General features: G+C 36.1%; 1 protein-coding gene across 1 annotated transcript in view; it reads left to right on the top strand.

Moving 5' to 3' along the window:
* The window catches only part of LOC129370909 (mannosyl-oligosaccharide 1,2-alpha-mannosidase IA), a 190,230-nt gene that overhangs the window by 124,413 nt on the left and 39,651 nt on the right, over positions 1 to 26,166 (top strand). Inside the window, exon 4 of the mRNA XM_055047184.1 lies at positions 5,722 to 5,802. Coding sequence (XP_054903159.1) covers positions 5,722 to 5,802 — 81 coding nt within the window. The remainder of the gene's footprint in view (positions 1 to 5,721; positions 5,803 to 26,166) is intronic.

The raw sequence follows: 26,166 nt of genomic DNA, 5'->3' as shown, positions 1-26,166 counted from the left end.
ACTTCATCAAATTTCATAGTTTTACTCTCAGGAGAACTGCAGTGCTTCTTTTATGTCCTAATAAAGTAGAGCGAGAATTTATTTTATTGTTGCAGTTCTATTCAGAAGTTGGTATTTGTTACTACACAGATGCACTACACTGAGAGAAATATATTTCAAACTTTGCTTTCTGCAAATGGAAAATAAAACAAAATAACATTTTAAGAAAAGTATAACACAAGATGAATAAAACAGAAGAACTGGCAAGAATTTCCATGTATTATACAACTTTTGCACTCATTGATTGGCTCTGTCTCCTTTTCCACGAATTACTGAGTTTATGTAGTAAGAAATGGAGAGGTTCAACCTGTGGTGCTGCTGAGATGTTTCAGTTGTTGTTTGCTCCAGATATGTCTCATCTCCATCAGTATGGCAACAATCTATACATGTTTCATGGAGTTTAGGTCAGGCAAGGTCACTAGCCAATCTAGCAGATTGATACCATTGTTATTTGTTATTTGCCCCATTCCTGTTAGAAAATAAAATCAGTATCTCCACAACGTTTTTCAGCAGAGAAAAGTATGAAATTCTACAGTTTGTCATAGATGTGCTTACTTTGGCTTGACACTTGGACTAACACCAACAGATGACATTCGTCTGCAAAACAAGTTATGGAAACCTCACAATGGGTCTCAAGCAACTTGGATTCTGCACCTTTCAATTCTTCAATGCATTCACATTTTCTATTTCTTTAGCAGCGGGAAAACAGGTCTGACTTTGCCTTCTGTTTTAGTCAATCAATAATTAAAAATGTTGACAGTACATTTTTCACTGCCACATCTGGATGTCACTGGACTGTTCAGGAAAGTAGCTTAGGCTTCAATTTCTTGTACATATATTGGATTTTATTTTCTACACAGCAGATACAAATATAGCTTTCCATTTAATCATACATAAAACATCCTTTCAGAGGATTTCAACATTGTTTTCAATCCTCTCTCTGGGTAGCTTGGCTCATGACATGACAAGAATCGATTTATTTCAGCACAGATTTTATTGTTTATTGTGTTGTCAGAGCTTTGAGGTTTTTAATCTCAACAGTTACCCACTTGCAGTAAAATATTTTTTTCTGACTGTTCCTGGAAAAACATATTAGAGTCGAATGAAAGCACAAATGGCAGCTATCATGCCTGCTCTTTACCTTTAAATGTACACAAGATAAATCCTTGCATGAATGGAAGCCTTTCACAATGCCTTCTAGGTGATATATTGAGGTTGCTCTGGGAAGTGAAAGCCTGACTGACAAAACCTTTGTCAGCTCACTCATTTCCTTTCACTGTACGTTCTGCATATCTTGCTGAGAGCCACAATCACTGATGATAAATAGACACTCTATCCCTAATCACTGCCATTGGGCCGCCGTTACAGTATCGGCCACTCATTTTTGGGTTGGCAAGACAGCTCAGCAGCCCTGCCAGAGGCGGCAGTGCTTTGTCGGAGAAAGTGTCACCAGCCTGTGGACTTTATAGCTCCTTACTTTTACAAAAGCCCTGCTGCTTTACCTGAATAACAGAGGTGCATAAAACATGGCAAGGGTAGGAAAGAAATATAGGTTAAAACCTTATTATTAACCATCATAATTCAAAATGTAAAAAGTGATTCTGAGGTTTAAAATATTTTAATACTGGCATGTAATTAAGGTGCTTAATTACTAAAGGTTTTGAAAGGCATTTTTACAATGAACTAATGCATAAAAACGTGTTTATTTACATATTTTCACACTTGTAGAAACAAATCCATTGAGTTTGGAGATTTTGTTGCAGTTGCTTGATACAGTATATCCATAATAACACAGAAACATGCTACACTTCTTACTAATAAAGTTCGAGTATTAGAAGGTTTATAAATATAAACACAAGCAACTGTAAACTTAATACAATTAATGGAGATTTTATTTGAGCCCAAAATGTTGCTGAATAAACATTACATGTCTAATGGTGCACAGGAGTTTCATCTGCCAGGTAATAACCCAGATTTTTCCACACCTTTTTAAATGATAGTTTTGCAACAATTTTGTAGTTTTTTTTAAGGTTTTCTAAAAAAAAATTGTTTGACTTTATCAATGCGCAGAGACAGACTCTGTGAGTCTGTTTGTGAGACGGCAATAACATACATTGACATTTAAAAGATACCATATAAAAGAGTTGTATTATGTGCTTAAGCATGTTATTTTAAGTGAAAATGTATATAGAGACTATTAAGAGAAGATGAACAGAAATGAGTGAATTCCCATCTTGATCATATGTTTCGAACTGAAGCAAATTGCCCTTTTGGCACCCAATTACAGTTTCCTTCTCATCCACTCTTGAAATGGCAATTTCCTTTTCAATGGGTCTCCAAGTCATTAAGTGCCATTCTGCTTCATCCTCTCAGCGATCAAAAGAGATGGTGATTATTGAGACATTCAGAGACACATGCAGTGTTACCTGTTATTTCATATTTAGCTTAGAACAAGAAATCTGCCATACGGATGTCATTTTAAAGTAGCAAGGCAGTGCGCGTCATAGATTTCAGAATACATGTGGTTACTGGAAGTTGTAGAAAGGTTTTGAATAAGTGAAGTTGTCTAGAGATTTGCACTGATCTTAAAAAGAGTTCCTAATTGTAGAAAGTAGAAAATAACAGGATTAGTTATTGACGCAATAATTGTTTACTTTACTACAGCCAGAACACTTTGTATAATCTGTGACATTCAGTTTAACAGTGATTCTTGAGAAGTTGGAGAAAATGGGTTGAAATTTCCCCCCCCCAAAGGGTGAAAATTAATCCTCAAGCTTATGTATACAAATATGACAAATAATGTTTTGGAAATGTAAATAAGCTAAGGTGCAGGCTCCCAGTTGCAACATTTTCTTTTTAAATTAAATTTGTAATGGATCTGACCCAGAACTTTGTCATCACCATCTGACAAAAATAAATTTGAAAAAAATTGTTAATGACCTTATGAGTGATCTTTTTACTCAGTTTTACAGACAAAGCCTTCTCAAGAAACAAAAGAAATATTATTTTAAACAAAAAACAACATAAAGTCCTTCTGATGGAGTTGATGCAGCACTGAAGGAGGTAACAAACTAGTGAGTAAAAAGAAATACTTGATAAATGTGAAGTAATACTTGATAAATGTGAAGTAATGTATTTATGTAAAATACATTAAAATTAATTAACTGCACACTTAAGTGATATTTGTCAACACTATCACTGAAAGAGTCACTCTGTCAGTTAAAAACTCTGACAAGAGTTGACAAAATGCCAAACTACCTCAATTTATATGATGTTATTCTGAAGGATTTTGTAGCTCATCAGGCTCATAAAATCTTTACAGTACACAAAAATTAAGCATTAATTTCACAAAATTTTATCAAAGTTTTGTCAACTGTAAGTTGCTCATCATGGTTGTGATCAGCAACATAATTGAAGGAATAAGAAACTATAACATATACTAACCAGAGCTGCTTAGCCCTCTTAGCAAAGGAAGAGAAAGGAAGAGGTCATGGGGTCCTCAGAAGTTCTGATGCCCCCCAATAATGCCTGATTTCTTTTGCATTATTTTTATGTCTGACAGTGTTGAAACACTGTTAAAACATTTTTGAAGCAATTTTATGTAGTACAACAGAGGGAAAAAAATTAATCTGTTTTAACTAGTGATCTTGCTCTTCTTTAATCAATACCACCCTGCAGCTGCAGGAGACTCAGACAAAAGAGGAGACAAAACACTGGGGAACATAATTACATGGATTCGCCTCTCTAGGCTGACTTTTTAAAGTTGGCTTGCCTCTAGATGTCTTTGGAGAGCGAGATCTCTTTATAACAAGCACACAAAGAGAAAGCGAGGGCATGAGAGCCTGGTGGTTTGAGAGACTTTCTCACAAGCACAGGTTCACCTCGCTGGTCTTATCCCCACAGTGACTAATGATTAAGGATTGGGTCGAATTGTGTGCTTGTAGGAATACAGCAGAATTTCCTAATTAACATTTGCTGTCATGGGGTTTCTTCAGGAACTATCCTTTTGTATGTAATACCAACATATTGAACATTGTATTCCTTTAGGCGTTTCTGTCCAGAAAAAAATTAAAGTGTAAATACTGCAACCCAGGTGTTCTCTAAAATCAGTGCTAATCAGAGCCAGATTTGACAAATAACCAATTCTGTTGTTCTGACAATCGAAAGCAAATTGAACAGAAATGAACTTGATTCAAGGCTCTTGGGTTATTTCTGACCAGTTGCATTGTTTTAAAAAAAGAAAAAAAAAAAAAGCAAAAACCTTTTCCCAAGCTTGTGAAGTATGAACATATGTTTCTCATCATCTCCAGACAAAAGTAGATACTGTGACCCACCAGTTGGGGACTAGTGGGTCACATTTTATTGTTATTGCAGCTGAACAATAAAATGTGACCCACCATACTGACAACTGAAACTTTTACTAAAGTTATTTCTTGTCTTACAAGAAACAACTTTGACTTTCATTGCTAAATTTTATGTCCATGATTAAAACTGCATCACATATCAATCTATTAGTTTATATAATGAGCTGTTATTTCTTGTGGTAACTCATATCTCTCTGTTTACTGATGCAGACCCTCTTTGCTGTAGGATTCTAGGTTCTTAGAGTAGCTGATACCAGGAAATTTAAATTGTCTCCTTTGATATGAAAGCACTGTTTACGTCCAAAATAAAAGTGGCATATTTAGATTTTTGTACAGTCAAAATTCTGTACATGACTATGGTATCGTAGTCTGAGTACAGACACCGAGTTGGCAATAGTCTAAAAACCTGGATGAATGATTCTCTTAATGAAAGTGTGAGAATCTCAAGAGAGGGTAATTTCATATCATCAACAATGTTTAACAACTCTGTTAAATTTTCCTACAAGCTGACTTCGAAGAAGTTTTTGTAGTTTTAATGCATGACCCAATGTAGATGGGTCATGCATTAAATGGATAATAAAACCAGGCACAGTGCTGCAATTTTGTTTTATTCAAGTATTTTATGCCCAAATGTTGCACCAGTTATGCAGTCTTTCCTCCTTTTGGCATATCCACCTGATGTTTTTGTGTTTCACATTTTTAAAATTTGACATTACATTACAATGTTATACCCATCATGTTGAAAACTTACTGAATTAACAAAATAGTAATTTACAGATTTATTTTCCTGACAAAAAATATTAGTAAGAAGGTTTGTTTAAAAAAAACACATACATATATAAATATATTTTGAAACACTATTGATACTTGGTTTCTTTCTTTAGATTTCTGAAACATGTTTTTTGATTGCAAACGGTCTTGAAGGTAGCTGGTTCTGTCCATGAGACTTTTTTTTAATCATCAAATTTAAACTATAAAAGAGAATTGTGAAATTTGTCCTCAGTGTCAGACTTCTTTTATAAGCATTTTAGCTGCCAAATGCATCTTTGAAATGAAGTGAAATGCAAATCAGAACAACTGGAAAAGAGAAAACTTCCACACATCATCAAACATTTCAGAGACTTCACTGACTGAAATATTTAGCTTCATATCTGGACTGATGTCCACCAGAAAAGTTCCCAAACCAGCAACAGCTTGAGTTTAGATGGGAAGACTAAGTAATGTGTTCATTTTTCCTTTCATTCCACAACTTTATTCCTGATTTTAGGTTATACTGTGATTTTTGATCATTTGTTCTCCCTCTCTCTCGGTTCAACAGAATGGCGAGGCATCACTCTTTGAGGTGAACATTCGTTACGTCGGTGGGTTGCTCTCGGCATACTACCTGACAGGAGAGGAGGTAAGATTAATAGATGTCTGTTGTCCTTTTTTTCTGCTGCTTCTTTTATCTCTAACTAGACCTGGAGTTTGAATGATGAACATCCTGTGTGAATGCAACAGTAGAGTGTGTTTGTGAGAAGTAATGTCCCCTCCAAACTACCATCAAGAAATTTCTCATGAAGTTTCTTTTTGGTAAGTTTTGTCCAATTAGACAAAAAAAAATCAAAGATTTTATCATAATCTAAGATTATGTTTAAATTATAAATTACTTTTCCTTATATTAATTAAATTTTATTTTGTGCGCTTGGCTGAACCATCCATATTTTTATTAGCTTGCCAAGGTTGGGTTGTGTGGTTATAAAAAAGAAAATTTAGAACTATCTTTAATTAGATGATGCTCTTAATCATTCATTTAAATGCTCAAGTTATAAACTATCAACCTGTTTAAAGTGAATTAAATAAACAAAGATACTTTTATTTGTGATTAACTGTTTAAATCTTTATTTGCAGAGATTTGCTCATCATTTAATTGCTTGTAAATTTTCAAATGACTGAGTCTGTGATTAATGTTCAAGCTGGTGTCATTGTGCTTCCAGTGATTTAAATAATGTTTCTTTAATTTGGCCTAAATGTTCAGTTTTGATTAGCTACTCGGTAACATATTGATTGTAAAACTCAAAAAGACCTGATGCAACATTATACATTCAAAAATAAATATTCCAGAGCCTTGAAGAGATAAAATAGTTATAATTGTCAATTGAGGCAACTTAAAAAATAATTGATTTTGTCTTTGCTCCATTCACTCTGGGTGAAGATGTTATTTCTACACTGATAAAATAACTTATGGAAAATTTGGAGAATCTTTGACAGTGTGAATCCCACCTTGCTATTGCTGCCACCAGATTTTTCAGTTTTTTTCTTTATTGACTTTAGGTCTTTCCATCAACGTACTTCTGCACTTCTCCTGCATACACTGTATGTCATTTGCACCTTGTTACAAAAATCTCTCTGTATACATCTACAGTCACACCTTTCCTTATCCTCCATCCCAGCAAGACACCTCAGGCTTTATCATAGTGAAGCAAGAATCTGTAGGATCACACTAATCAGTTCAGTATAGTCAGTTTTCTCATAAAATTTGCAACCTCTAAGTAACAGCATGTCAGGCATAGACTACCATCACTGCCACCACAACTTCAACTCATAACAGCTTTATACTGACTTTACAACGTTACTGTGGAAGTTGCAATGACTCTTGGGGTCCAAGAGGCCACCTATGGCTTGGCCAGTTCCTTTTTGACATGAGACCGTCTTATGATGTGAATTTAGACAAAGGCATTTATTAGGAATAATCCACACCCACAGCTCAGTTTATTAGGGGCGTCTTGTAAGTACTTTTCCTACAGAACTGTCTTAATTCAGCAAGTTGTCTCAAACAGATTTTTCTTCATGTTGACAGCAGTGTCAGGCAATTTCTGCAGATTTCCTGGCTACACATCCATTATGTAAAACATCCAATTCACCACATCCTAAAGGTGATCTACTGGATTGAGATTTGATGATGATTTAATATAATTTAAGTGTTGTCACATGATGCGTTACCCCACTGGAGAGATAAATTAGTGTATGGTACACTGTGGTTATGAAAGACTGGCCATGGTGTGCAACAATAGTCAGGGAGGCTATGGCAGTTAAACAATGCTTATTAATACAAAAGCCCAACGTTTGCTTCTAACCTGTGTGAATTGAACACAGTTATTTGACTTGAATAGGGTCTATTGTGGTCTTCTACTAATGCAGCACATCTGTTTCCATGTTTAACCTGGTGCATATTCTAAAATATTCTTATCAACTTAACACTATTTTCGCTAAACCTGTTTTGTGGGGAAACCCCACTAGATAAGTGATCGCTTATCTGGACTGGGTCATCTTGTCCACGTCTATATGCCTAAATGCATTTGGCTGCTTCCATGTGATTGGACGGTTTGCTACATGTGTAAATACACAGTAATTAAAAAAAATAAGATGTTTTATCTTCCAAGCAATACCAAAATCATCTTTCTAAATGTATTCTGAAAAAAATACAAAATTTGTCTTTTTAAATGTAATCTGAAAAATGGAAATTACTTTAAAAAAAACTAGAAATAACCTAACATCTTTGTAATTGTGAGTAATAAAATTAGACATCTGTAAAGCTGGATTTGTACATTTAAGCTATATTTGATAAAAAGAAAATACACCAGTATTAACTCTTATGATAGTTTAACACCACTGAACTTTTCTATTTACATTCTGCATTGTATAAAGTGGTATTGAAGTAAATATCTTTTTTGTAAGACCATTATTAACTCCTTTTTACAAAAATATTGTGTCAAATCAACACTGAAGTTTCAAAAAAATGTATCTTTCTAGAAACTTTGGAGTAGTTTAAGGTTTTGGTAAAAACTTTGTACATTGATTTTAAGAGATGTCCTTGAGTCTGCCACATTCATTTGAGAGAAGCTGATGGAAGCAGCAACCTGTTGTTCTGAATCCGACAAACATTGCGTGTGCTAAAGCTGGCTCTGTTTGAGAAGAAGCGTGATGACTCTGTAAGCTTTGCTTAGATAAATAATTGTTTAAAATTGCCCAGGATGACTACACAGCATGAATGGCCGAGTTTATTATCAGAGTATTGTGGAGTCACCGGAGGTCAACATGTCGCCATGAGTATCTGCAGCCTTTTGGAGCGTGCACATTTTATCCTCTGCAGCTGTACTTTTTGAACACTGCAGTCAGAGGAAAGAGGCTGAGATATGTGCCAAAGCAACATTAGTGGAATGAAGATGCAGTGACATATGAACATTCGGTCGCTTTAATGGACATTGATTTGCAGGCCAGCTGAGTTGAGGAGAGAGTGGGGTAAAATTGTTCACTGTTGCTGAATGAGTGAAATCTGAATACATTACCAGAGCAGAATATATTGTCGGATCCATTATTTCACATTTGCCTGCCTTCAAAGTCATGCAGAATATATTCCTCTGTTTTATTCACAGCTCCGTGGAAATTTCTCTAAATGGAGTCATTGATGGCAATTTCACCTTGAATAAAAACCTACTTGTAGCCTTCATTTTTTTGCCTTCTTTGCTTGCCTTCATGTTTGTTCACTAACGAGTACTTTTTTCTTCTATTTTACATCCTTTATTTGCACAATGCCATCCTTTCCAGTCTTAATTTACTAACAAATATGTCAATACTCTTTGTCCTGTATAGATATCAATCACATTTTTATGTCCTTACTGCAAGTCAGATTTATACCAGATCGCCCACCCTCCACTTGATTTTCCCCCATTAGAAACTTCCCCCTGCAGTCTGGTGTTCAATTTCGATGATAAAACCAACAGATTGAAGGTATGTTGCTGCTGTTGAGACTTAAATCTGCTGAGACATCATACAGGAGACTATTATGAGATTGTGGATCACGTTTGACCAGAGGATATTGGGCAGCTGGTGCTGCTGTAAATGATTGCTGGGGAGAGGAAGATGATTATGATTCCTTGTGGGACACAGTTTGCTGAAGAAGTGCTTCAAGCAGAACGGCAAAAACACCTGACCATTAATAACTTTCTGTTATTTTGACCATGTGGGATGTACTTTTAATGTGTGTGTTTTCTTGGAGCCCCACAGGGCATTAATAGTCGGTCTTATGGAAACGGTCCTTACACCATCTTGTTTAAGGGGGTCCAGCTGCTGCTGCCACTTTGTCATCTGTCATCACAACTGCCTGCTTAGGTCCAAAAATTTGCACAAAACAGACAATTATTGTAGGTGGTACAGTGTTTTGTTTTTAATTGTCCATAATATACACATGTGGTGCAAAGTCTCAACCAAGTATGAGTAATTGGCCAATCAAGACAATAAGGCTTCTTCAAATTGTATTTTTCAAAGTACTTTATGCTGCATCTTAAAAAAATAATGCATAAGTGCTGTTCTGAAGACCAATGTGCTGCTCCTCACTCATTTCCTAATAGTTCATAATGTTTTTGATATTTATTTCTTTGACTACGACGATGCAGACAAACATCAGAATTGTTGTTGTACCTCATTATGATAATTTCAGAATAGACATTAGCTAATACAGAGTTACAGTATGACATTCCAGAATTGGCTTTAAGTAAAATAATGAAATAAAAAAATAATGAGAGAGTCACAACTTACTTGCCTATGACATGCATATTGTGTGGCCTTTCCAGTTCATCTTATTATTACTTTTCTTTGTCAGGAAGATATATTTTGTTCTAACCAGCTTCTACTGGGCGGATTTATTCTTGCAACACACAACCCGAGTCTTGTATAGCCTTATTATTGATTTATAATCTTATATTTGACTTGGTATACACAACTACAGTCTTCATCAACTCATTTTTTGCACCTGCTGTTTTTCTGCTGTGCAAAAGGATAAGCATGTTTACCTTGAAAATAACATATCCACAGCATTCACTGTAAGATAGAAACACTTCTCAAGAAGTTTTATTATGTTCAAAGTGAATATGTATTTTATATAGTGAATGTTATTTGTGGATATCTGAGCAAAGTAACCAGAAAATATGATATATACATTGACAGGAAGCAGCAGCACACTATCACCTTGGAATTTAAACCCAGATTCAATAAGCAAGATAATGTGCTCAAATTAAGTTACTGATTTGTAATCTGTGCACTTAAAAATATACTGTTATTGTTCAAACTTGGCTGCAAACCGTGCTTGGGGCCCCAGCCAACTAAATCCCAGACAGTAGATCTGTAACAGTTGTCAGGATCTTTGTCAGGAACTCCCTTTACTGATAATTTAAAAATCCAGTTGATGTGTGCCAAAAATTAAGGGGAACAACTGACAGTGCCTGAGTGGTTTATTTCTATTGGCTTATGCAGAGCCAAAACCGATCACAGTTTAAGCGTTTTAGAGCAGAAACTTTAATTAATGGCAGATAAATTCAGAGGTAGTCATTTGATCATTTTATCATCTTCGATAAATTATTCTGATCTATATTGGAAGCAAAAAAATATATATATAAAAAAATCAATGTTGCATTTAATTTAAGGGATTTTGGATTTCTGTTCATTTGTAATACGGCATGTATTTCTCAGTTGAGCTTTTTTCTTCCCCAATAACTCACAAACTAATGCTTAAAGACATATTTTTTTGTCATTTTCATAACTGCTGTTTAGATCAGTTGTGAACATATGCACATAATTAAATTAAATGTCATCAGTTTTCTTGGAAATAGCTCAAGGTTCATTGATGTACTGCTTCATCTGTGATAAGCTTTACTTAGGAAGGACAGGTCATTTGAAATTCTAAAATTATTACATTTGCAAATGGTTGGGTATTGTACAATATTGCTCTTTTGTTCACATTTACTTTCATTCAAACTGTACTTAGTCTCCCATACTAAAAGCATTTTCTAGAATATTTCAAAGGCCAGCCTCTGCCCTCAGGTTTTATTGAAAATGTATTCTGTTTGCTATTCGTACATGTTCTCAGTCAAAGCAGGTGAATCACTTAAAGTGCTTTATCCAATGAACTGTTGGATGTTAACTAACATTTTTAATTTAAAAGTACAAAAAACCCAAATAGATGTAACACTTGCATAATATTGCTGCAATTAACTGATATTTGTAAGATATCACAGGATAAAAACTTGTTAAAGGGTTGTTAATTTTGGATCAACCCTTTGGTTTGAACAACTAAATACAGTTTTAGCTTGAAAAGGTACAGATTTTTTTCCTCTACAACACTCTTTTGTTCTGTACACAGAATCTACTTAGGTTTCTGTGGCTTTGCATTCATCTACATACATTCTACCTGTTAAGATTCTAGTCTTGAGGCTTTTGTTATCTGGATCTGTAAAATTAAACTCAATTTCTCCACAAATCTGTGTGATTTCTGCAGTCTTATTAGCAGCTGTTCATGCCTCACGTGTTTCATTTGTCATTGTCCGTTTTTATGCATGTATAAGCGTGGCGATGAGAACTTGTTGCCTCATTTTTTTTTAGCAAGAACAGTGAACAGTGAGACTTGCAGAAGGAAAAAGAATAAATTCAATCAGCCTTGTGTGAAAATTGCCTGTGGGCTGAGCTGAGGCAGCAGGGAGAGAGGCAGGTAGCAGCCGGGCTGAGAGCTCAAATGATCATCAGCAAGCAAAAGAGGAAACGAAGAAAGCAAGCAAGGGTGATTACTGAAGGTGAGAAAGATGGGAAGGCTGTGTGTTCATCCGCTGCTCAGCAAGTGCAAGAGTGTCTCAGAACGTGAAACATGGAGGCAGAGTGAGGAAAAAGTTAGAAAGTCTAAAAGTTTGAACAGGCTGGGAGATTGCATGGGTAGAATTCACAAGCGGAGCAAGAAGTGAAATTCTCTGCTCCAGATCAATAATGAGATACAGTAAATAGAACATGTAGTGAAAGATTGCACAAGTTGGGAGTTTGTTTTATGCTTAAACACTATTGTCTATTGTTTTTGTCTAAGGAGTAATTATCATAGTGACAGCCATTATTCCATTATTCTTTGTTTATAAGATGACATAAAACCCGTTCATGGACTTGAGCATGTTTCTTTTTTTTCACAGATTGTTGTGTTACATAGATAGATGATAAGTAAAATTTATATTTCACTGTAAATTTTCACTGCAATCAGAAAAACACCGGTTATGAAAAAAAATATGATTATTAAAAAAGCCTCCGCTTCCAAATTAAGACATTATTTAATTTGTAGATACATAAATAGTTTGTTTAAACTTCATTCATTTTATGTCAATAAGGATATTACAGGCAGCTGTCACTGTCTTTTCAGTATCATTTTGTTTAATTCAAGAGGTCTTCATTCTGTGCCGCTGATCTTTTTGTTAAAATTCGACATGACTATATTCCTTTCATTTTTTTGATAGGCAGAAGGGGTTGGTCCATCAGTTTTTGGATGCTTTTGTTCACATGTAGGCAGAGATTCCAGCTGTTGTCTCACTTTACAGAGATGTAAATAGCACCAGAGGGGTGACAGACAGCTACCAGTTCTCATATGCATGATGGCCATATTTTTACATGTATATAAAGTTGAATTGCATGCTATAAATTTTTATAGAAAAGCAAGTGGACGTGGCTTTGTTGCTTTGAAGTATTGTGTGCGTAAACACCAATCTGAACATGAAGCATAATTTCTGGCATATAAAACTGACGTGGATTTTCTTTTTTTTTTATTCTAAAGTTTGAATAATTCCATGAATTGAAATTAGAAAGATTTGGAGGAATGTGGTTTTAGAAAACTATTCTCAATCCAGACATAATTGGTGGTTTGCCATATGGACCTTTTCAGTCCATGTGGAATAGACAGAAGAATAAGAAACAGATGGGAATAAAAGTCAGAGAGCAATTGAGGAAGAGAAAAGATGAGAGAATAGTGTTATTCTGTGTTTGGGTTTTGGGAAGGTAAATGATAAAGAACCAGACAATAAATTGTAGCAGCCACATAATGAATTTGCTCTTTATAATCCTGTCTAAACAACAAATAAAAAGGTCGAAACTGTCACTCTAAAAATAAATACCTCCTGATATAAAGTCGGGTGTTTTCTTAAAGTGAAATATTTGTTGTTTTCCCCTTGTGTTAGCTGCCTATAGTTATTCTGGGACAAACAGATCGACTTGTCAAAGACTTTCACCTATGGCTTCTGAAATGTGAGAAGCAAAATCTTATTCCTACTCACTGCAACTCTTTTAAAAGATGTCTTTATTTAACCTGCAGTGTTTTCCACAGCAACACCTTAAAAATACTATAATCTTAGGTGCTTTTTTTAGTTTCTGAAGGAAGCAGTTTGCATGAGTACATGTTGTTTTCCCCTTTTGTCTCTAAAGTTCATCTTCTTTTGGGTCATAACACAACACAGCACTCGCACACACTCAGAATATCCAAATATCATGCTGAGAAAAAGACAATGAGTTTTGGATCCATGTCAGATGTGAAGTTTGACAGTTTTGCATCATAAAGCTCCATCATTAAGTGTCAGGAGGAACTCTTCTGTCATGTTCACCTGCATTGTGTCTGCTGCCTGCATTAACAAGGAAACAAAGCTGTCTCTAAGACTGAATGATGTGACCTTCGCACACCATGCAGAGGATCACGCTGGCTAAACATATTCATAGCAAACCCGACATCAACCCTTATGCCTTAAAGCTCAATAAAAAACTTTGTCGACTGAAAGAATATGATAATGATCCCAGTATGACTGCTCATTTTTTCTCTCCTTGCATATCATTCCAAGAATGCCTGCAAGAAATTTTTACCTCTCTTTATACTTCCTGCACTAACGTATCTGAATTGGAATTTCTTAAAGTTAGATAGATTCAAAACTTATTACAAATATAATATAGAGATATTTTTACAGTGACGAAATGCAAATATTTCTTTTGTTTGCTTTGTTGTAACACTTAAATGTTTCAAATCAAACAATTGTTTTATATCAGGGTGACTAATATGAAGTAGAGGTATTAGTTGAAGTTCTGTTGACTAATATCCCTTGAATAAATAAAATCTCCTATGTATATATATATATTTTACTACAGGTTACAGTTCTGTTGTATTTTACACATTTTCATTTTTCAGTTGCTTGTTGGTGAAATTGACAGGAGTTGCATTTTTCCCAGAGTCCAACATTTTTTGTTCCATATCAGAACATATAGAAAGTTATAGCAGTCTACCCAAGATTTGCAAAATGAAAGTCAGAAGAAATGTTTTCTAATACTGTGTGAAACAGAATTAAAGTCTTGAAGACAATGTGTTTAAGATTTCCAGACCACTCACTCTGCAGATTGGGCCAACAAATTAATCCTCACTCTGTATTTCCAGTCTGTATTAGATACCACAATACTTGTAGAATACCAGAGACTTTCTAGAACCACCATTTAAATGTGTTGGTTCAACTTCTTTGAAATTGGATGGAGTCCAAAGGGAGACCCATACCAAATATTATAACAATATAGAAAGCTATTCCTGCTAAAGGAAAGAAGTTACATTTTGAGAGGGCATTCATGCACCACATGCCATCCTGCAATCAAGGAGTATGTCACAAGGTGACCAATTGCACATGACCACCTGGCATCCTACAAAACCCGCAGTGCATCCTCTATGTCTAGCCACCTTCTGCTTTGGCATTAGGATCATTTGCCTGATGACACTAATACTACATGCATGATGCCATCACTTACACACATTCAGTAGCTGTTTTAGATGTGCCAGCTGCTCATAAATAGGACCATTTTCATCCCTGTTCTGCAGGTGTACTAAATTATGTGAAAATTAGAGCATTACATCAGGGTACCTAACTATAAGCTCAACAATTTTTTTTTTTTTTTTTTTGAAGTATGAGTGTGTGGAACTGATTTTGTACACAAAAACTGAGCTAAATACTCACATTTTTAAGTCTAAAATATATATTAGTCTCTCTTAAAAAACAACAACAACAAAAAAAAAACAAGACAACATGCCTTAGCATAAATGTTTTTTAGATTTACTGACACCTTTCCAAATGTGCAGAATGGGCACATCTGGAAATATTTATTGCTGGCACCTGCAGGATCACAATAGTAAATAACATTGTTTAGTGGGAGGAGTGGTCCTTTGAAAAGTGATGCTGGATATAATGTAACCTTTCAGTAAAAAATGCAGCAGTTTACAACATTTACGTTGCTTGACAAGCATTCTCATTGCACCTTACCAAAAGTAATTATAAAACAATGTTTTTTCTGAGAATGATGGGTGTCCATAGTTCCCATATGGCTGCCTGTTTCAAATTTGACTTATAAGCTAGGCAGAAGTTAAGCTGCCTTTTTTCAGCCAGCTGACCAGCAATGCACAGCACTAGGTGGAGAACCAGCAGAGCTATAGTTCAGTTCAATCTATATATAATTCATACGATGTTGTCTCAACTTTAGAAAAAAAGTTGATTCAATCTGATCATGACAGATTCCAAATTAAGTACAGATCTACATTACTTTATGACTTCTTGTCTTGTCATGTTATGGAGACATAAGCACTTTTTTTCTGCATGTACCGTAATGAAAATGGACTTATATTCTAGAGATGTTATGAAAGAATTTCAGCTGCTATAAAACAGTCTCTTTTTAAAACCTTGGTTTATTCATTACCAGTAGCTGACCTACTCCTCTTCAGTTCATGTATTCCTGAAAAAACACCTTTGTCAGATACATATAGTTGGATGCAGTCATTAAAACATTTACTTCAAAGTAATTTGATAATTGATATCCAGTGTTAGCTGTGCCCTCTTAGAAACATCTATGGTACTGTGTGAAAGGCGCTCTACTTCTAAAAGAAATGAAAACAGGCATGCTCAGACATCACTGACGCCTGACCACACAGGTCCTCCAGGTAATGTTTCATCCTCATTTGACCTCCTTTCTAAATGAGCTGTCGTTGCATAATATTACCTGAAAGTCAGCTCAACTCAGTAGTGACCGTGTGCACTGAACTCTGTGCCTCTGATTCAACATATTGTGATATGATTTTCTTGCTGACGTATGTTGGCATTTTTCTATTCTTGGATTAGGGAAGTATCTTTTCCCCAAATGTTTTCTGTGGATTTGCAGCTCTGCCGAGTATGAAACAAAAGCTGGGTATCTAGTTTACTTTCTGCCACTCTGTGGAATGTCTTGGCCTTCTCTTTGAGCACAATGGTCAAAATCACCGAAGCATACATTTTTCTCCGTTGGTCTGAAATCAAGTTCAGCAATCATGCTGCTTTAGCCCGATTGTGGAAAACAAGTCCTGTGTTTGAGCTTTGGCAGTCAATCTGGAGTCCTTTGTCTCTGTCACATACTTTCATTTCTCTCACATCACCTATGGCAGCAACCACCAACATCTCATCCTCCCTGCCATGACTGTGCATCACTGGGCAAACTGTTTGGTTGTTGTAGAAACACTTTTTTTTTCTCCACAATACATCTACAGTATGCACGGACTAGGTTAAATAAATCTGAGTCTCAGTGGTCCAGGAAGCACTTGTATTTACCAGAATATGCATTTAGAAGATCACTTTTCAGCTGTCCTTTGGGGAGAGACATGGATATACTCTAAACATTTGAAGGGGAGAGTGCCTTTACTCACACTGCATCCGCCAACACACTCTGTCTTTCTCTTACATAAGCTGAGCCGAGAGGGATAGAAAAATATAAAAATGAATTGTGGCTGAAACGTGGAATAAACAATTAGCCTTTGCAGGTGGGGGAGACTCTGGGCTGAAATATTGCAGAGGTGATGCTGAGTGTGCCTACATAATGATTATACAATGGTGTTTCTTGTGATTTATGAGCAGGTATAACGTTAGAATTTATCTGTAGCAGTTTGTGGAATCATCTGATGAATAATGTAAAAAAAGCACATGAAACTTGGTATAAAATTTGGTCATTTTCACACTTTGTCTTTACGTAACTTACTGAAAACGATTTGAAAGACCCCATACGTCACAGGCATTGATGCAAACAAGACGTGTGAAGGTCTTCTGTGGTATATGAAAACAAGCCAGCAGATTCAGTGATTTGTGATGTGGGTCATTCATAGCTTTAACACTCCAGCACAGATTCCCAGAAAATGATATGTGGAGGAATTTATTGTTCTGTTCATCATATTTTTCTTTAGTCATTTTGGAGTGTGACAGGAATAGTTGGAGCCTGCAGAAGAGATAATAGCTTTAATGGAATAAGTAGAATAAGAGATTATTGGGTATTGTAGTTTCTTGCCTGTCTTCTTAACATGGCTGTTTGCATGGGCGATCCAAGCAAAGTGACATGCGCAGAAAGAAAACGTTAAAGTCAGAGGTGTTACATTTAATAGAAATACTTTCACAATTATCTGAATAAGTACAAAAACATGCCTTGATCTAAATTATCAACGATTTGAAATAGATGAGAAGAAAGCTATTTATTGTCAAATACGCGACTCCTCCACAACATCAACTTTTATAGGTGGTGAAAGGTAAAAACCTTTTACTAAGCAAAACATGAAGGTAAATTGTTTATATGTAAGAGCTTTTAATAACCACCGTCTCAGCACATAACTTTGTTTAGACCTCTTGTTTCTCTAAATACATTTGAAATATTATCACACAGAAAAAACATTCACATATTGTGAAGTATTTACCTCCAATGCATTTTTTTTTATGTTCTCAAATCAGCTGCTGTTTGGAAGCTGATTTGATAAACTTGTGAAGCTCATTGAAGGAAAAGTGTCTTGTTCAGAATACATATTTAGCAAAAATACACAGATTGGTTTTAGAAATTGTCCTAGACTTGTCAGGCAAATATGCTTAAGTAAATGTTTGACATTTAAAGTATGTGTATTTTTCTGCCTGTGTTACTTCTGCATTTTATCTGTTTGTCTCCTTTTTTCGTGAGAGCTGAAAAGTGGTCTTGGAAGAAATTTCATTTCCTCAGATCAAAGTGGATCATCATAATCGCAGAGTAACCTGCTTCGCTCTGTAGCCTCTGCCGCAGGCTTAGCAGTGAAAGGAAAGCTCCCGTTCCCAAACCCCCCATTCTGCTCTGTGTACAAACACCTAATCCCATTTGTGTGGAGTTAAAATAACTGTACTCAGCTACACTCTGCTCCCTGCTTTCAGTTTTACCGTGGAATTAAGAGGCATCAGGTAAAACTACATCACAAAACCAGCAACTCACCCATTGTGCATTATAGCTCATTGGAACGTTTACATGCGCAGCTTATTTAGCATTTGTTTGTGTATTGCTAATAATAACTTACTGAGTGAAGACAGCTTGAGTTTTTAGGCCTGAAGCCAAGCCGATCTTATAAGGGTTCATTTCACTGGCTGCTTGAATTATTACATGATCAAGAAAACAATTGCCGTTTTCTACTGCAGGAAAAATTCATGCCCTTTTTCTCTTTCTCCATTGTCGACCTTGATGTGCTTCCACTTTTTCTCTGTGTAAATGTGAGTTTTCTTCCCATATAAAAGCCGTTAAATTAGTGTTTGTAGCTATACATAGCATTCTTACTGCAGTAATTAGACTTACCCTGGAAAAGCTTTGGGACAGATCCAAATGAGCACATACCTAAATAGCACTCCTATTGAAAGAGTGATAAAATGTCTGTTTTGCTTTGGTGAGTTATTTATTTATTTATTTTTAAGTCAGGCTGAGAGGATGTAACACAGGTCAAACAAGTCAAACCCACGCAGTCTGCCAGGTTGCTTTTAGTTATGTCAGCTTTGTGGCATCATGGCCTTTTCATTGAGACTTTTCATTGCTCTTAGCCTTAGGGTCTCATTTTCTAAGCTTCAGTGCACATTTCGGTTCAAAAACAGCCCATTTGTCTGGTAAAGAGCTAAAAATGCAAGTAGTCTTATACTTTTGATTTGAAAACTAATTTTAAAGCTGAGATTGTTGTCTTGCCCTAGGCATGCTTTCTTTGTGGCCGTTTTTCTTTCCTGTTGGAAAATAATTTGATTCATTTAAAGAATGTACTACTATTTCCCGATCATATTATTTAGGATTGTTTAAGAAGTTAATGAGCCAACTTTAACCATAAAATATTGATCCTTATAGCTTTGGATGCAATCAGTGCCTTTCAGGAAATGAAGATTGTATGTGTGATGGGAATAGGGGCTGGTTTGTTGCTGCATTTGGTACTGCATACAAATCACAGTGTCAAACTTTTGACAACATATAATATTTCAATGTCAGTCAAACAACTTCACAAGAAATATGAAGATTGAAGCATGTGATTTCACGGAAACCCCATACTTCTAGCTTATTCAGGTTTTTATAAAATCTTTTTCATGAGTTTTCTTGATGCACAGAAGTTAGTAGAAAATATGGCTGAAGTTTGTGTATCATGAACTCACAGTCAAAATTAATTTGAGATGTCTTCCTTATCGCTTTCCTGCGAGTTAAACTGAAAATATACATGTTTGAGTTAAAGGGATTATTTTTTCAAACCCTACAGCTCCTGGTATGGATTCTGCTGCCAAGGAGACATTTTGGATTCTGTCCGTGTTGGCCATAAATGCTTTTTATTCAGAACAAGACCCTGTGGAATTGGTTTGGGTGGCAGCCTTCTCTGAACATGAGCTAGAGAGATAAACATGCTCTCCTATGTGTGTGTGCCGATTGTCTGTATACAAAACACTAGCTCTTCAACAAATAAGCACATTGAATATGACTTCCCACATTTCAGACAGACATTGTGGGTTGTTCAGTTTCAGAAAACGGAAAAAAAAAAAAAAAAGAATCCAGAGTAGAGCAGCAGATTGTTGACAGCTAAGTTGATTCAAAGTGGATTTTAGGTCAAGAAGAGAAGTTGAACTGCAATACTGTCACAGAAGGAGAATGACAACAGCATAAAAAAATAATCTAATTCGGTCCTGAGCACTAAGTCTGTCTCGCTGAATTCCATTTGGCTGATTAATATCTCCTCGGCATTCCCAGTGGTGTAGCATAGCGGAAGAGCTGCTGTGGCTTTTTCAATTCCACATGTAATTGAGTGGTTTTATGAAGTTGCATCGGTCATTAATTAAGCACATAAAAAGCAGCACATTATTAGGGGAGACAGGTTAGAAAGTCTACATGCAGCAGTCAATTAGATGATAACGAATGAATAAAATTCCCCCATTTGTGTCCTGGGGAAATTCAATTATTTTTCACCCTCACTGCTTCATCAGCAGAGCTGCTGTGTGTGTCTAACAGCTCAGGTGGATCAGAGGATTAGTGTCGTTCACCACAGATGACTGAAGGTTCCTGTGTGTAGTAGCAGACCTGCCAAACATGTTGACACATCAGCACGACACAAGAAGAACCCAGCTGTCGATTAGTTTCTTGGTATTTTTTGTAACACAGTTGGGCTACCACATGAACAGAAGTTTGGCGCAAACTATTAGGGAGGATGAATGAGCTTCAGGGTCAGGTCTGCTGAGCAGCGTTCTTCTTCGCCAAGAAAGCCTCAGTCTGACTGAAATGTGCCATTATGGCCAAAGAGCCTGTCCTTTTGCTCAGTTTGTGGTTAATGGGGCCCAGGCCTGCAGCTGTCCAGGCATCCTTCAGCAGTCGATAGAAGAGAAGAATCAAGACACCACTTATTGAGAGCTGCGAACATTATAACATTGTAAAAATGAAACAATGTAATATATGTTAAAATTGAAATCCTAAATACAATCACCAAAGACTGCTGGGGTACAGTCAATACCATATGTTTGACTTTTACAAAAAAAAAAAAAAAACTGCTTCCATCTCATTTTCTGGGCTTTTATATTTAGTCACAATATGTAATTTTGATGACGTCCATGAACCTTCAACTGAATGTGAACTCATGCGAGACACTTTATGTACAATAATAGATTATAGACATTTTTTGGTCTCTCATCACTGAATGTGGTAGAAAAATATAAAAACAGATGAATCCTGGTATTCTTACAAAGAAGACAGAAAAAGAGGATTCAAAAAACATTTTGCCCACTTGAGCCAAAACCAGCAGTGATCACCAATTTTGTGTGAATTTCCTGCCATGTTTGTCTTATTTTTCTTCTACACTTGCAACATGCCCAGTATTCATGAGTAGCTTTCTTTAAGAGCATCACATAGTTCTAAAATGAGTATTCTTAAGCATTCAAAAAACTAGGAGAGAAAGCTAACACTTGCCTCTTTCAGAGTGAGCATCTGATAGACAGAATTGCTTTGTTATATTTGTTTTAGCTCTTTTGTGTTTCACTTAAATTATTTGTAAGTAAAATTACAACATTTATTATACAGTGTCCCTACAACTTCACAAAGATTAGATGATGCGGATAGTGGGTGAATGGATATATGAAGTGTAATGCTAAGTCTCAGGGAGCTCTATGAGGACAGTGTGATGATTTAAGAAGAGTGGCAAAAATGTGGGTTGATCACAGTAAGTTTTACCCAGGTTTTGGCCATGACTAAGTTTTTCAACTCCTCATTGTTTCGCAAATTTCACAGCTGTCCTCTGCTCTTGCCTCATCTTTATTTCTTTCATGTTGTTTGTCCTGTAACTTCATGTCCTTGCCATCTGAATACATGGCTTCTCTCTTATCCATCCCTATTTTTCCTCCTGGAGAGATGCATACAAAAGGGAGATTGCCCTAGGAAACAGGAGTCGACGCACAAACTCCACCCGAGGTAGTAACGCTTCGTTGTCTGTGTGAGGAAAGAACACAAACCCCAAATGGCCTGTAGGCTTGAGGAGAAGCCTTTGTTCACCGCACACCTTTGGCAAAAAATCCCCCACAAATCGCAGGGTTTGTGCATCTCTTTTCTTCAGCATGTTCACATTCTTTTCTAAATTCAGAGGAAAACAAACCAAGGATGACTAACTCAGAGCTGCTATCAGATTTTGACTTTTCTTAAGGGACTCTTCCACCCATTCTCCACTAATGTGGAGCTCATGATTTTTATTTATTTATTTTTTAAATCAGTTATGTGTTAAAGCGGTGCAGTCCATTGGGATGAAGACACAAGATTAAAGAAACAACTGATTGATTGCTCTCAGGCTGTTCACAGTATGAATTGTGATTCCTACTGGGAATTTATCCACTTGATTTGATTCTCTGCACAAAATGCTTTTAGCATTCAAAATCTCGTGGCATAGTTTGTGTTTCGGAGAGACAGGGATGCAGAATATGCCCGAGCTGACTGACGGCTCACCACAGCTGCTGACATGTAGCATGTCTCATGCGGCTCATGATCAGTCCGTGTTACTGTATGCTGCTGTATCATCTCTCTCGGAGGTCTGTTTGAAGTCAGAAAACTCAGTTAGCCAATGTAACGTCAAATCACACTTTAAAGGTAGGTGGAGAAAAAGGGATCACCAAGGAAAACCATCCAACCAAAAAGAAGAAAAATCAACCTTTTTCTAAGGCTCTGCTTTGCAATATTCAGGGTGAAGGTTTTTTTTTTAATCCTCATATCAGTCACATTTAAACCTTGAACTAGTCTTCCTGCCCAGTCATGCAGGAAATACAATATCTGTGGTCTCTGTAGTGTATGGTTCCAAGGAAGGCGTAAAATGTTGAGTACGAATGTTTCTTTAAACCTTTTTTTTTTCCTTAGGAACATATATTGCACAATCTGCAGGTTACTGTGTTCCACATGCTGCACAGGCACATCTAAAAATAACTAAACAAAAACATGTTCCAATACACATATGAAGCTGCAATGCCAGAGATGTTAAAATTTAAAACCCTGATTTGTGCAGCAGGTCTCTTATCTGGTGTAGCTACAACAGAAAGTAGCTACACCAATAAGCAAGGATTTTTTAATCATCCTACCATAGTTGAACATTGGACTGGAAAATGTGTTTCAAAGTTCCTGTGAACTTCATTCACTCTGTCAAGTGCTTTTTTTCTGACTAAAGGAAAGTAGAGTAATTGAGGACAAATTGGAATTGTCTGCAGAATGTATAAGGATTGAATGAACGCTGTCTAAAATGCATTTGTGACACATTATAATAAGTCAGCTAAAAACAATACAACCCCTTCTACCTTCTTGTAATGATCTACTTATGCCAAATCACCCTGTGGTGCTAAAATCCTATTTTTGACAGTCGTGCCAAGTTTGTTATTTTTGGAAGAGTCAAATAATCAATAAATAATCCAAGGGGTTAGATAAACATGACATTACATACATAAACATGACATTATAATATTATTTGTTTAATGGCAACATAATATGTCTGGATACAGACCTGTAGTACTCAGGTTAGTGCAACTCCATTTTAAGGCTATTGAGGCCGCAGAGTGTGCAGTTTCTTCAAGAGATGATACTATAATGAGGTTCACATTATGTTCAAGGGCAGACATCAAAAAGCAAGTGTTATTGTCAATATTCACTGACCATTCTAGCAGAGTCTTACTATCACTAGAATTTATAAATTATACTTACAACAAAGGAACAGGTGCTATTGCTACATGCTGTTCACTACTTCTCCATTCCCTGGATTTGTTTATGCTCTCCCACATCAAAAGAACAGGTGTTATTAATTCATAAAATCGCACTTCTCCTAAGATCATGTTGAGCCAACTTTTGATCAAGACCTCTAAAAAGAAGTAAAAGTAATCAGGGAGTTGAGTATAAAAATCATAATTGACATTTCTAAAAATTTCAGAACAAAACAGCAACTTGGTGACCTTTACAAACTCAAAAGCATGTTGTCTCTCTCTCTGTTTAATACAGCTCACCAGTATGTACAGTATTTAGATAAATGCTGAGTTAACAAAAAATATGCTGTATTAGCCATCTCTAGTGGCCTGCTCCTGCTGAACAGATTCTCCTTGTAGGTTAGAAACAGGATTACAGTCCTGTGTGACAGGTGAGGGTGAAAAGCAGTTATATACATTTGTTAATATGCATATCGGTTTATAACTGCACTTCTGGGCCTGTTCCCATGGGGGAGAAGAGTGCAGATCTGGTATTAAGTGTGCAGAAGAGTCAGAAGTAGTGTGCTCTCAAAAAGTAGGACAAGTGCTATCTTCACAGAAGGGTATTTTATCATCGGGTGACAGTAGACAGGTGGTGGTTGTAACACCTACAGGATACAACTGAATTAAAGCTCTGGGAATAAGAGGCTCAGATTAAGGGAAATGCATGTGAATACTGACATATCTACTCACACAGACAATCCTTGGCGTCATTTCGTAAAAGTCAGTGTGGACACAAAGCTACTCTTCCTGTTTTTGTGCTTTTGAAGTTTCTCTATGAAAGCCCACATGGTCTCTGATTCTTCTTGTTTTTCTTAATCTTTGCTAAATTTAGGCTGAATCAAGTGGGAAGTAGCGTTAAACTTTATTTATCTTTTAATACAGACCTGTTTTCAGCTAAAAAGGTTTGCATTTGCTTCACAAGTGACTTGTGATGTTTCAGCTTAAAGCCAAAGCCACTTAAATTAAGGTTTATACAGACAAAGCGTGATCTTTAACATGATCATTGAAACCATGATGCAACATGCATCAATCATTACTCCCACGAAGTAAACAAAAGACTAAAGATTTTTATTGTAATACAAAGTAAAAAGTATTGAAGAGTTTAAAGATATTTTGAAAATATGTTTGCATTACTAAAACATATTTATTAATACAGTTTATTTGTTAATTCTCAACTCTTAGAGAATTTCTCTGGCATTCAGTTTGGTCTGATGAAGACAACCATCTGCTGAGATCTTCATGACTCTGCCTGTCTGTCTCAGCTTGTTAGACTGCAGAATCTCTTTGGACCAAGAATGGAGTTGCAGAACCTAAAGAGCTGCAGACAGATTGTTAAAACATAAAAGGAAATCTCTTGTGTGTCTCTTGTAAATGCTGTTCTTGCGATTTAATAATGACTAATCATGGTTTTTACAATGGATGTATTTTGATAGGAAAAAGGGAAGAGACATGCAATAAATGGCCCAGGCAAGGAATCAGTCCAGTCACAGCTGTGTTACCTCTGAATACTGTGGACCTGCTCTACCACTAAGCCATGTGGCACCCCAAACATGGCTTACTATTAAACTAGGTTATGTACTGACAATTTAACCAATAAAAAACTTTGCTCAATCTGGAAGATTTCTATTGTCCAACTGTATTTCACTATAAAAGCAGTGATTTCTGTATTTCGTCTGCTCTGAAGCCATAATTAGATATCTTTGAGCAGCTGTAGCCTTTGTGACAGTTGATTTTTGTATAGTTACTGCAGGAAAAAAGGAACTTTGCCACCAATTATCATAACTGATAATTATGGCAGTTCTTTTGACTCCCAGAACTGGGCCAAGAACTGTACATTTCCACACAATAATATTGAAGTGGAACGACGCTCACCAGCAATCCTTTTTCCCTCTCACTACTGTCAGCAAATGGTACATTTGTATCCATTGCAACCCCAATGGCAGCATAAAATATGAATAAATCTAAAAATTGAGAGAAGCGGTATATTTGTCCTGATATCTTTACAATACATAAACAAATGTGGCAGACATTATGAGAGTGTATTTCGCCAACGGACTGATAATGTAAGATCTGATGACAGATGATTTCTAATGACTTTCCAGGTTTGAGTCAATACAGGTGTTGGAATCAGGAGATTAGTCTGGACTCAGCAAATCATGTAGTAGATAAGGAGAGTATTCATATCAGATGCTGCAGTTAAGGAGTTTTCGCTCCCAGAATGGATTTCTTTCAGCTATTCTGCTGCCGTCAGGTTTAAGTGTTGTTGGATGACAGATAGTTCTTAATGGTTAGAGATGCAACTATATATATTACTCAATATAGTTCCTCATGAAAAGTATTTACACCTCTTAAACTTTTTTCACATTGTGACACTTTGAGACCTCACATTTGAGGATCTT

The sequence above is a fragment of the Poeciliopsis prolifica genome, unplaced genomic scaffold (assembly GCF_027474105.1).
Source record: "Poeciliopsis prolifica strain line A6 unplaced genomic scaffold, Auburn_PproV2 SCAFFOLD025, whole genome shotgun sequence".
In the NCBI taxonomy this organism is placed as follows: Eukaryota; Metazoa; Chordata; class Actinopteri; order Cyprinodontiformes; family Poeciliidae; genus Poeciliopsis; species Poeciliopsis prolifica.
The sequence above is the reverse complement of the archived record's forward strand: the minus strand, read 5'-3'. Positions and strand labels throughout refer to the sequence as shown.